Genomic DNA, 13435 nt, shown 5'->3' with positions numbered 1-13435 from the left:
ACCAACTAAAGAAAATGATCACCCAATGACCAAACTAAAAGAAAACACTAAAACTGGTTGGTTTATTGTTTTGACAACAGCATGTGGTTCAGCACTAGAGCCAAATTAATCCTCCATTAAAACCTAAATAACCATTTTAAGCCTGCTTTTTAAATTATTAAAGTGTGGCTAACATCTGTTCATTGTGAAACCACGACTGAGTCTCATCCTTTTTAAAATTAATCTGTAACTCTAAAAAAACATGTAGATTATATTTGCCATCAAACTATAATCGATGCTGGGTAAACTTTATTAAGTGCACTAATATTCAATTATCTTTGATTCTGAGTTTGAACTCCAAAGTCAATCTGGAACATCTGAGACACCATGATGGGCCACATCTGTTAGTGAATCCAAGGGCTCACAAAATGCTCCCTTCATAAAAGGATGCAAGTTTCCTGGTTAAGTTACAATATGGGAAACAGCTGACTCAAAAATAATACAAATTATAGGCGGATTAAAAGCCCTCATAACTTTTAATTAAGCAATAAATCACACCAGACTCCACAGGACTGCTGATTTATGCACTCCACAAGTGAGAAGCAGTAAATAGAATGAGACAGGACAGAATATACATCTTATTGGAGAAGAAGAATTTATCCTTTGGTGTTTCATTCATATATAAAAATCTGCTCACCTTTAATATTCCTACTGTTGGATATAACCTGCAACATATTTATAACTCGAAGACGTGCCACAATCTATAGATAATGAGGAAGGATTAGCTGAATTTGTGTTACTCATATTTACAACTCTCTTTTCTTGGTGTCCCTGATAAAACAAAGACTTCAGGAAGTAGGGAGAGCCCCAGACAGGTGTACAGGGGAGACGTCTTTAATTGCTCCCTTCTCTCCCTGAAGACATCAGCACGTGACTGGAATGAATTTCGAGTTTGGGAAAACAGCCCTTGCAAACAACAGCCCTCCCTGACACGGGGGTTGTATCTGACAACCACTCAGAAAGCTGTAATTGGGCCTTGAAATCTGAAATCTCTAAGTGGTTTACATTCCAGCCAGCAATCTGGGAATGTTGATGGTCCTGATGCTGTCACTTAAGAAAGATGCAAAATTCATGTATTCAACTTGGGGTTCAAATGGACACACTTAGCTGACGGCAAGTCCAGCTCTATCCTTCCAGTCATGAGAGGGGAGATCAAGAGGAATAGAGAAGGTCATTTGCACTTTTATTCTGCTGTCTTGGAGGAAGAAACCAATTAAACAACATAAAAAGAAAATAAAGCCCATTCCTGAATCTATCAATCAGCTACAGAGCACAAAACAAAGGGAACCCAACAAATGAAATGGTTATAATTTCTGAGAAATGGCCACAAGAAACGTCTGCACCAGAAAAAATATTAACACTTGTTAAGTATTAATCAAGGAGAACTGCTGTAGACAGAACAACACAGTAATATTAAATACTTTAAAAAGAGGCAAGACCAGGGTTATTTTAAAGATCAGGGTCATTTTAACGACCATTATGCAAGTGGTGCCTGAGAGTTCCTGGGCCTGAGAGTGCCTGAGCTCAGGAGCTCTGACAGATGAATTCACACAGCACATACATCTTCATGTCTGTTCTCCCTCTTTGAGCAGCAACTTCATTTCCAATTATTCTCTCTTATTCATAAAGGAGAGTCAGAAGAGTAGGAATTTTCTGCTCTGAATGCTCAGGGTATGTTCACAGCACGCAGGTGAGTCAGACCATGTTTAGCAAACTCCTATTCCTCTTAGGAATAAAGCCATTCACTGAAATGCACTCACCTTTAAACTGGGGACACACAGAGTCTGCTACATATTTATAAGAAAATTCAGTCCTTCTAAAGACACTGCTGTCCACTGAGAAAATTAAAAAAGTGATCAAAATCTTCATTAGTAACCAAGCTAGAGCTGCATACCTAGCCGAGAGAATGCAGACGACCCCCATATGAGGACCTGCATAAGAAAATCCAGACTGTTATTTGACTGGCCAAAGGACATATGAGATACTCTGTCCTGAGGAGAGGAAACTCATGTCTTTACTGCAGTCTTCCCAACATCAGAGCTGGGAGCAGACTGCCATCACATCCTTTCTTAAAGAGCTTCCTAGAACAGCTTCGCACTGGTTTCTGATGGGAGCAGACGCTAAATCAGGCCAACGCCAGCACCTAATTTACCAAATCGAGCCAACCCAACCTTTGTTCATATCGGATGCTCTCCCAGCATGATTCTGATTCACACACCAGCTCCCTGGATTGGACAGATCTGGGCTGCCTTCTGCTTAAAGCCCTCCTGTGTCCAGCATCTTGGCAATATCTTGTTGCATTCACACTTCAAAAAGTTTTGAAGTCATTATGTGGCAGGTTCTTAGAATATTAAATTACTGTCATGAATTTCCTGACTTAGAATCTATTTCAGAAGAAATTTCCACATTCATGTCTTCCATCATAGCAAACAGTGCTTTGCAATCAACAAGATCATATTTTGGAAATTAATTTTGTACAGAAAGGAGTTATAAAAGAGAGTAAAGGAAAGGAAAATGTGTCAAAATGTTCATTTAACTTGCCAAAAGCAAGAGAAGGGATACTTCTGTGTAATTCACTCTCTCTGAAGACTTAGTCACATGTGATAAAATGCATGCCAAATAACTGTTTGTCACATCTTCTACCATATGAAAAGGTGAAGACGCACCAACATTTTCTATTCAGAATATTCTTGGGTTTGTTCCAATTAGAACAGAAGCCAGGGCCTTATTTTAACTGTTATGCAGCATCTCCCCTTCCTTAATGATTGCAAACCTAAAACTGAGAACAAATTGCACTGCAAAACTGCAGAAAAGAAACAGAAAGCTTTTTAAAAGGAGGAAGAAGCGGAAAAAAACACCCAAGATTAAATCTGCTGCCAAGGAATAGCCAAGGCATCAATCCTTCGTGTTCTCCTGCTCCTAAGACAAAGACAAGCAAGAGTAAGTTCAGCCTCGGTGTTAGACGCTGTCACGCTGATTTATGACACGCACTGTGTGCTGGTCCTCCAACGTGACATATTGTCCACGAGAGATTCAGCACAAACCAGACTTCTTGCTTAAAAAAATATTGCCCAAAACCAATTGAACTGCAGTTCCTTAGGTGAAATGTTAATGCTTTCTCCACTGGGCCACCCGACCGTCTATGGCTGATTTTCCATTTAATTCCATCTTCTCTGCAGAGAAATCAACAGGACAAAGCACTTTGGGTATAATTCCTGTCTTTCGCTATATTTTGCAGTATGCTGTTGTATTAAACAATAAATATTCCTTTCAACCACAAATGTAGGAACTATATTTGAATCAGAAATAATTATGGGTACATTCTCAGTTCCAGAGATGCAAACATATCAATTTCTTTAACAGCAAAAATTCCTGCTCTGATACATATTTCATTAAGAACTTGGTAGTGGCTGTAGTAGGCAGACAAAAATGTAGTTTAACCAATTAGCACAAGGCTGCTTATTTTTGTGGATTCAAAAGTAATTCCAGGAAGCAGACTGGCATTGTAACATTTTTAACTTCACAAAGTGCAAATGTTCTCTCACAATTGCAGAAAAACAGCATTACACCATATATCAAGTTTCTTTGTTATTGAAGAGAAATTTAAAGAAGCTATTTAGAAAAAAAAAAAAAGCCAAGTGAAAAATACTGTTGAAGTTGTTAAACGGCTCCATTTTTGCAAGGCTAAAGCTTTTCATGAGTGGCAATAGTGAAAATATGTTTATACGACTCTTTATTCAACAGAAAACCTGCAGGAGAAATGAAAATCAAGTGTGGATAGTTATTGAAGCTGAATATAAATTTAATATATACCCGGAATTAGAGCAGACACTACAGGGTTATCATCCTGAAGGATAAAATGGGAAGTAGCTGTATTTCCCTTAGGAAGTGAAGTAACACCCACCCACATATTGGACTCCCAGACACTCTCTTCAGGCAGGTGAGATAGTGCTCAGACACAGACTTGGCTGCTACTTTTGCTCACTTAACCAACTAAATTACTGTTTAGTATAAAAACTTTCAGTCACAGCAAGAAAAGTGTAAGGGAAACAGGAGGTTCTCGCTATTTTTTGACACTGAAAATTCTCCCACATTAGTGCAGCAGGCAAAAAAACTTGTCATTTTTATGATACTGTAAAACTGCACTAAAATCAGAGGAAAAATATGTTTTGTGCTGTAATTCCTTCCTTTAAGGCAGAGTAGGAGGAAATCAGACCTTCTGAAGGTAAAACTGAGATTAAAGATAGGATTTTTTTTCCCAGAAGTTGCACATGAAGCAAATGATTGTTGATAGAGCCAGAGGAAAATGTAAGTCAGATGTTTCCCTGCATGGTACAGGATGGGATCTTACACAGCCAATGGACTCATACAGCAGAACTGCGTTCAGAAATAAACTACTGGCAGCTGAAAACTATGAGAGGAAGAGATTCTAAGTGCCTTGAAAAAATGCAAAAATGCAGTGACTTTTGCTGACAATTAGAAATCTGTATTATAAAAGAAGTGATTTAAGCAGGAGCTATTTATAGCTATTACACTGATAATGATATTCTTGAAGACCAATTTCTAATACTGGAAGGTGAGGGTTATACATGCAACTCACCAGCCAGGGACTGCATGTCAGCTAATTCAGTGACAGCAATTAAAGGTGTTGGCTCCAAACTTAGCTTCTAAAACAAGAGTCTAAAAGTTTTGAAAGTTTTTCATACAACACATGTATCTATACATATGTATGGATAAAAGATATATTGATGCAAAGGAAGAGTATGACCAGGTACTACATCAAAACAAAACATGAAAATAAACTCTTCTGTAGTCAGACACAGGCAAAATTATGAAAATAAAAATTATTTTAATAATCCACAGACACGTAAGAGACAAAGATAAATGGAAGAGGTTGCAAATATTTTGCAAGTAAGTAAGGACAAGAACATAAACTGAAGGAAAGCAGGTAAAATACAGTGTTAAATGTTGTTTATTCAGAAACTTTACTGGATACACAATTATTGCTTTGAGAACAGTTACCTACCTAAAAAAGGGAACCTTGTTTAATTGCAGTGCCCTGGGATAAGCCATGGTATGCCGATCTTCCTTTGGCAGAGTTTCCCTGACGAGGTCTAAGGGCATTTTTGGATCACAGAAACTTACCTTGCCAAAGGTCAGCCCAAAATTGCCCAGAGAAATGGCTACTCAATGTGAGCAAGACAAACTTTAGCCTGCATACTACTGTGTTGGTTTTCTTTGAGGATTTACTTGAGGAATTAGAGTGTGAAAAGCTCTGGAAACATCTTTAAAAAAGGCCTTTCCTGAACAGACCTTTCCTAACATGACCATTTAGAAAAGGGGAAAGATCACACACACACACACACTCCCACCACACACCTCTCCATCTCCAGCCCAAGCCCAGCTCTGCCTCCAAGAGACAGTGACTGCCACAGTCCACCCAACCTGGTACATCCAATGGTGAGTTTTAAGAGCCAATAATTTTGTAAGATTTTCATTTCTGAAAAGAAATTTGTCATATTTTTTGCCGATCAAAATAAAATTTGTTTTTTCTGAAGTGCAAGTAGGGTTAAACCAGTCACTTTCTGTGAAAAGGTTCCAGAAATTCACACACCTTCACACCTGCTTCTGAGAGAACTGGTCTGTAAATGCACCACTGCCCGCTCCTTTTCCTTTTCCTTAAACTCCTGTATGCAATTTCAGGGGAAGTACTTGCAATTCTAATGTGCAAAGTGTCTGTATTTCTCATATTCTAGAGTGAACAGCGGAAAATGTCATTAAGAATAAAATATTCATTTTAATGAAAGCAGTAAGTTTACATTCTAAATACATTACATCTTTTTCCTGCTATGCCTGCCATAACAAATACTCCCAATCCTTTAAAAATGTTTGCTTAAATATATACAGCATATATAAAGGGGATAAGCTACTTGCTGTGATATTTGTCCTTTAGCAGGACTGGGTAAGAGAGAGAGGGGGAGGAAGGAGAAGGAGGGAATATCTTGACAAGAATATGTATGAGAGCAATCAATAAAAAAATAATCCCTGGAATTCATGAGTCTTGAAAATAAGATGCATTTTCTTGTAGTAATCCTAAAAACCTATAAAAGAATGTTCAAGCAATAAACCCCCCTTAACTCATATTTAACCTTTCATCATGTAGAACTACATATTAAATAGCTTAGCAACTGCATGCTGTGTAAGTGCATTCAAATAGGAGCAGAAATAGAAAAATGTAAATACTACACCTCTTTTAACATGCACTGCACAGCCAAGAACATCTGCCAGCTGACCCCCTAATCCAATCGGCTGTTCAGAAGCAATCACATCCTCAGATAAGAGCTGCACAGCTCCCACATGCAAAGCCCATTTTCTTTAAGAGATGGAGCAAAATGTAGTTAGCCAGCTCTCCAACGATTTTCGAACAGAGATACAAGGCGAAAGTAATTCCGCAAATTACACGGAGCTGCATTAAAATACTGTCATCTCTCCCGCCAAATATTGTAATTTATCCCTTAATTTCACAGGGCAACAGCACAGACAGAGTTTAGGGCTGAAGTGACTACATCAAATCGAGTGATTGTATCAGAATACCAAGCGCATACAGCCCACACAAATGTTTGTCACTTCTATCAGGAAATAACCTGGAATAAAATCTGGGGCTCAACCTAGTCCATTGACTATAATGAGAAGGAGAAATGAAAAAAAAAGCTGAATTAATTCTCCTAACTCTGAGTTAACTTCTCACATCTACTGCAAAAAGAGTGGGCTGCCTGAGGGGCTCCACAGGCAGACGAAGACATTTAAAGAATGGCTTCAAGATACTCCACAAGAGTCAAAACCTCCATGGAATTAAGAGCATAAACCCCACGGAACATTATGCAGTAATAGGACGTGTCATTATTTCTGCATAAAATCAAATTCCTGCTAAAAAGTTCTGTCCTAAATACACAAGCAAGCTGCAGTACACTGACCAAACTGACTCCAGGAGGACAGTCTTTTATGGAACAGTTTCTGTGACTCAAATAACTACTTATATTCATAAAATAAATTGTTTGATCATGCAAACTGCCCGTCTCTCCAAAGCAGTAGCTTTGCTAAATATCTGTATTGGCAGAGCCCTGGACATGGTAAGAAAGAATTGATAGAACAGTGTTTCAAGTAACATTCTCTGCAGTTAAATTTATGTCAAATATTTGAAAGGCATTGAAAAAAACGACATACAGGGGTCTGCCAGAAAGCCTAGACAACACCCTGCACAAGGAGAAGGTGAAAAGATTACATGGCTTAATAAAAAAAACACACAAACTGACTGAGGGATTTAATTATAAGACACTGGAAAAATGGAGGGTTCTCCAAAGTAATTGATTAAGCAATAGCAAGACCCAACCTCAGAAGCAATAATAATAAAAAAAAAAAACTACAAATACTGGAGGAAATAATAAGAAAATCATAAGCGAATTCTATTGGCACCTGGAGGAATTCATTATTGGTTCAAAGTTATCTCAAGTCTTATCAACTGCATAAAGCACAATATAACACAGTATCCAGTGAAAAGTAAAACTCAGCACCATGGCGATTTTGCTTTCCCATGTCTGATATTGAACAAAAGCAAGTATTTACTGCAGGTACCTAATCCAGATTATATAAAATAATGAGGATGTCACATTTTTATACCTAATGAATCCACAGAGCTTTGCTCTAGGGTTTAAACACTGCCCAGACCAGAGGAAAGAGCAGACAATCTGCCTGGCAGCGGATTAACGATATGTGTCCAGCTTAGCTAAACAGCAGTGCCATCAGCTAATTTCATTTACCATCTGGGCAGACAACTTGTACATGTTGCAGCGTGCCCAAGGACCTCAGTGTGTTACATCTGGGCTGGAAGTCTAATTCCAGTGGGTGCAGAGCAAAACTCCTTCTGAACTGCACAAAGAATTGAGAAGTGTTGGGAGAGCCGATGAATGGAATGACAGACACAATGTGTGTGTGTGTGCATATCTAACTGCACATACATATATATGTATAAAAACACACTTTTCTTATTAGCACAAGTTCTTCTTATCGTAAAAGCTCCTATATATATGTGTATATATATATAAATATATATATATATATATATGATCAATCCTATAAATCTAAACTGGAAAGATATAATCCATTTGTGTGCTAAACCAGCTAGAAACAGCTTCTGTTCTACCCTAAAAAACTCAAACTCACAGGTAAAGAAACAAAACCCCCCCAAAAAAAACCCAAAAACCAAACAAAAAACCCCCAAACCCTAAAGACATGAAGTCACAAACCTTAATGCAATTCTACCACAGTGTCACTCCTACAGCCTTTAACAGAAAGCCTCTAATGAATTCAGTGGGTTTTAGATCACGACATGTGGTCCTGGTAAAGAGGCAAAAAGCACCAACCACGTTTATATTAATACCAGCCATGGTACTCTGCAAGCACTATGCACCAATATACTGTACAAAGACATAACTTCCAAGTTTAAACAACTTCTTTCCTTTAATATCTTCTGAAAGGCTTTTGAAACTAGCAACTCTAATGTGTGTGGGAATAGGCAACACATGATAGCAATAAGTTTGCTTTTAATGGAAAGAGTCTGCTGTTTCTATGGCTAACAAACCCCAGTATCTTTTCATTACAAAGGAGCTTATTGTTACCATATGACTTACTGTGGGATTTCACTTTGCCTCTCTGGTGATCTGTCTGATCTATTAAGGAAAGCACTGAGCTATGGACAACATACACTTTATTGCAGTTTTATACTTTCGTAGTCCCTGCTGCTTCTGTCAGCCTACTTCCGATGAATAGCAACAAGGAAAAAGAAAAAGAAAGGATTAAAAAAAAAAAAGGGAGTATTTACCAAGTTTCTCACAGGGAAAAAAAATTAACTGTGAACAAAATGAGGCAAGTTCCTAACGAGGAAGTGGTGCTGCATCCCAGGACACGACTCCTACAGCAAAGGTTGTGCAGAAAAACAGCTGGATCCACCAGCTCTGGCACCTACCAACCACTACATAAATAAATCTCTGTGTGAATACCATTGAAGTACTTCTACATGACACATATTTTATACATATACATATTCATAACATATATATGAAGTTCCTTCAGCATGACTGTTTCTGCCCTATTAATTAATTTTCATGGCTGAATCTGAAATATAGGACAGGGAAAACTAAACAGTACTTCATCAGTGTTAATTAGTATTGAGAATTAATCAGCAAATGTAGGAAATCACTATTCACTTTGCAGAAATGCATACAGCATTAAGTAGCATTTAAATAGATGCTGATCTTTCTTTAAGAGTAGCAATTTAAAGATTATCTTCCTCTGATGGGATACTTCAATATTGAATATACAGAGATTAATGTTCAAGGGAACCGGTGCTGTGTTGAAGGGAAATGTTGTTAAAAATAGCAATATATATTTAACAAATGTTTCTACAGCAACCATAGTCTCAGAAAGAATTAAAAAGTTTTAAAATAGCCGTGACATCTGAGCTCTCTGATGTCTACACACTTCCCAGGTGGGATTATTAATCCAGGGCTTCCGGTGCTCTGGGAGATAATAATTTTTTCATGTAAGAAGTACGTTGTTTCAGATCAAATTCTGAGCATCTCTCCTTCAATTCTTAAGAAGTTCAAGGATTGCCTACAAAATGTCACACAAGGTTTGGTCCCAGAGATACCCCCTGTTTTTAATTTCTTCACCAGCACAATACCTTTGGATCACAATTCAAAACACAGCAAGCCCAGAGGGATTTCTGTGGGCTGTTTCAACACCACTCACCTGATTCTTGAGATCCAGCTTCGGGCAGGGACGGCCTCCATTGTACGGCTTCTCCTTGAGCCACTTGGATCGGACTTTCACCCCTGGTCCACAGGAAGAGCTGCAAGGAGACCAACTGGACCAATCGCTTAGTTTGCAATCAAACGGGCAAGGGACCGTGCAAGGTTCTTCAATGTAACCTAAACCAAAAATTTGAGACAGGTTTTAATCACCGCAACCGATGGATGAACTCCGACCCTCTGATGGGATCTGTGCAATCAACACAAAATGAGAACTTCTGAAAGAGAAGACATTTGGCACACTGACAATGCCATCCCAGCACGAGGCTATGGCATTAGTTTTAAAGACCAGCAGCGACTTAAATTAATTTCTACTTGGTTTAGTCCAATAAAGGCAGTGATAAAACTCACTGATGTAAAGGACACACACTGGTGAAAGTAACTGATGTGAAGCTGGTGGTCACCAATATGTGGTGGTTATCTTCCCTATGAGACTGTGGCCATATTAAATTCTGGAGAACCAAGTGCACAGCCCAGTTCCATATTCCTTCAGTATGATACTAGTCATCTCCAGAGCTGGCACAGGCAGGAGTCAGACAGAGGCTCTCTTCCCAGCAGAGGGAAGCAGAGGATGCTGGAGGCAACAGAGTTCTTCTCTTGGCAGCTCCCACAAGATGTGTGAGGGACCTGCCTGCCAGCTGGAGCAGTGTGGAATCTGTTCTTGCGAGAAACAGATGAAACCTGCATCCCACATCTTACTAGTAATTCTCCTTGTACACCTTTCTAACTGCTTTGCTTATTATGGGTTTCATAAATGGCATTTTAAAGCTCTGCTTTCACCTTAACCTGGTTTGACATAAAAGTCCTCAGAAGATCATCACCTCTTAAAATCACAATACCAGGCATCTGCAGTAGCAACACCTTCTGAATTAAAACCCAACAAGTTCCTCCATGAAGGCACAACCCCACAGCTGTTTTAGGAGCTGGCATATGGGAAGAGAGATTTTGCAGAGGCTAGCCTGGCTGTGGAGCTCTTGGTGTGCAGAAAGGCAGTGGAGGGTGGCCAAACCCTGAAGATCTCCAGGGAATTACTAGCACCAGTCTTGGGTTGGCAGTGTGGAATAATTCCTGCACCTTCCTGCTTACCATGCTGCATTCATTCTCCTCCAGTTCCTATTATCTGCTTGTCATGTCTGTATGTATTATTTTAATTTAAACAAAAAAGAGATTTCATGTTAGACCATGAAAGGCAGTGGCTGCTCAGATTAGCCTTTATTAGAGGCAGCTTCGTCCCTCTGACAGCTGTGGCAATGATGGTCATGGAAATAACTGAATTTCATCCCTACCACATTTCTGATGTTTCTCATTTTTATGCCCTTCCTTTCTCTTTGGTTTTCATCACACAAACACTCCCTCTCTATTCCTTACCCACAGAATACCAAACTAGCTCATTTCATGACTCTTTTAGGAAGGGTTTCCCCACTCTATCCAGGTGACAGTCACTGCAGCATGGAGGGAAAAAACACCCAAACAACAAAATCCAACCCAGTAGCAGCTGCTGTCCAAAACCCTCAGACAACAGCTTCCGACAACCAAGAAACACCAGTGCTGAGGCACAGAGATTATTCTGGTTCAGAGCTGGATTTACTAGCCAAACTATGCCTGAACTGCTGCTCACTCCAACCAGGACTGTATTACTGCCAGAGCATCCACGCACAGCAACAACACGCTGCCTCACTGCCGCTCTTGACACTGAAGTCAGCACCAAGAAAGGTTCCAGGCTTATTTAGGCATCCATTCTCCGGAAAATATCTCCCTTCCAGAAGTAGAAGAAATACTGATGTTGCTTTTGTAAACAGTGCCTTAAAAAACGCTGGTAGCAGCAGCAGTTCCCTCCTTCAGCTCGGTGATGCTCCATTTCTCCTCTCATGATGCTCAGTGATGGTGCTGTTCCCTCTTTCTTTACGGCGGCCGCCCCGCAGCCTGACAGCTGCAATCACTTCCCCCGTAACTCACGCTGTAACTCTTCCCTAGAGCTGCAGACCCGCTCCCATACAGTGTGCTCTGGTTTTCTTTGCCACCTCTGATCTCTGTGTGCTGCGGGGCCTTTTCATTTGCAGCTCCAAAGCCACTGGAATTGGGCATCTTAATTATTTCCTACTGAATCTGCTGCAGTGGTGTTCGCATGTTTGAGACATTTCAACTTTGCATGCTTTGTGTGCTCACTTCGGTGAGATGACACCCATGCACAGACATACACAAATATTTCCAAAATAGACTTGCTTTTTTCCCCCAAAATAAAACTCCCAAATATCCCACTAATATTCTATTCCATCTGCTTTGGTTGTCACTCAAAGTAATTCATAATACATTATGATAAGTAAAAGAAATTTTCTCATGATAGATTTATGAGAAGCATTTCTTAGGCAGTTCTCCAAAGAGTTCTGTTCCACCACTGTATGAAATATCATTTTTCCTTGGGCTGTGTGACAGCCTGGGTAATTAACTCTCAACAGAAACAAAGAAAGTGCCTTGTTTCAAAGTAGAATTAGTCAGAGGGGTTATCAACTTATCAGAGAAGGCAAAATGGGCTAAGTCTTTTGGCAGTTCGAGATCTAACTCTATAATAAAAAAAAATAAGACAAAAAAGAAAGGAATACAAAAACAATAAGGAAGATTAAAGAAAAGTTATAATAAACCATCTTTCTCAGATATAAGAAATAAGTTTTTTACAACAGGGGTGGTAAAACACTGACACGGGTTGCCCAGAGAAGCTGTGGATGCCCCATTCCTGGAAATATTCAAGGCCAGGTTGGATAGAGCTGGGAGCAACTTAGTCTAGCTCACTGCAGGAGGTTGGACATAGTGATCTTTAAAAGGTCCCTCCCAAACTATTCCATGACATTATGGAAATTAAAGAAACCTATTGTATTCCATCCCCAGGAAGCGCTGTGAGTTATCCCTCAGCAAACCACAGAATTTCTGAAGACATCCTGTTTCTCAGGGACCAGCTCATTCCTTTTTCAGTTTTCCTCACCCATATTTTTAAACTACATTAAGTATAAACAAACAGTGGCCAGTTAATAGAGCATTAAATTTCCATACTGCCCAGAGGAAGCCAATTCCCCATACTGAACAAAGCTACAGAATCAAAACGGGATCATAACTTTCCTCCAGGCTCTTCTCACAGACTGCCATTACTCTTCCATCAATCACATGAGGTTAATTCTAGGCTGAGATACTCATAGAGCAGAGATTTCATTCAACCAAAACTTTCCTCCAAAAACGTTCCTGTGATGTACCCTCTCTGCTCAGATAGAGAATGCCTTTATGGCTATCTTTTTATGATAATTAGTAAATAACTTGTACTCAGCTCATCCATTGCTGGTGAGAACAGGGTATTTGTTTTTCTCTGAAGGAGCCAAGCAATGACGTGCTGTTGTCAGGGGGTTAAAAAGACCCACAGTAATCCTAGTTTTGGCATGCCCAGAAAACTTGTAGTATTGGCACGGTGCACAATACAAAACAAACAAAAAATCCCAAGGGAGACATGCTATTAAAACAATCCATTAATAAAGAATTCTATGTTT

At 39.4% G+C, this 13435-nt stretch overlaps 1 protein-coding gene across 5 annotated transcripts in view; it reads right to left on the bottom strand.

The window, feature by feature from the left end:
* THSD7B (thrombospondin type 1 domain containing 7B) overlaps positions 1-13435 on the bottom strand; it is a 309193-nt gene that overhangs the window by 69890 nt on the left and 225868 nt on the right. For all 5 annotated transcript variants that reach the window (XM_027748995.2, XM_039386349.1, XM_027748994.2 and 2 more), the window contains exon 16: positions 9847-10025. In XM_027748995.2, the coding sequence (XP_027604796.2) occupies positions 9847-10025 (179 nt within the window). The remainder of the gene's footprint in view (positions 1-9846; positions 10026-13435) is intronic.

This window comes from Pipra filicauda, unplaced genomic scaffold (genome assembly GCF_003945595.2).
Source record: "Pipra filicauda isolate LSUMZ 115617 unplaced genomic scaffold, ASM394559v2 scaffold47_size6085603_pilon, whole genome shotgun sequence".
Taxonomy (NCBI): Eukaryota; Metazoa; Chordata; class Aves; order Passeriformes; family Pipridae; genus Pipra; species Pipra filicauda.
Note: the sequence above shows the minus strand (reverse complement) of the source record. Positions and strands in the feature narration are given on the sequence as shown.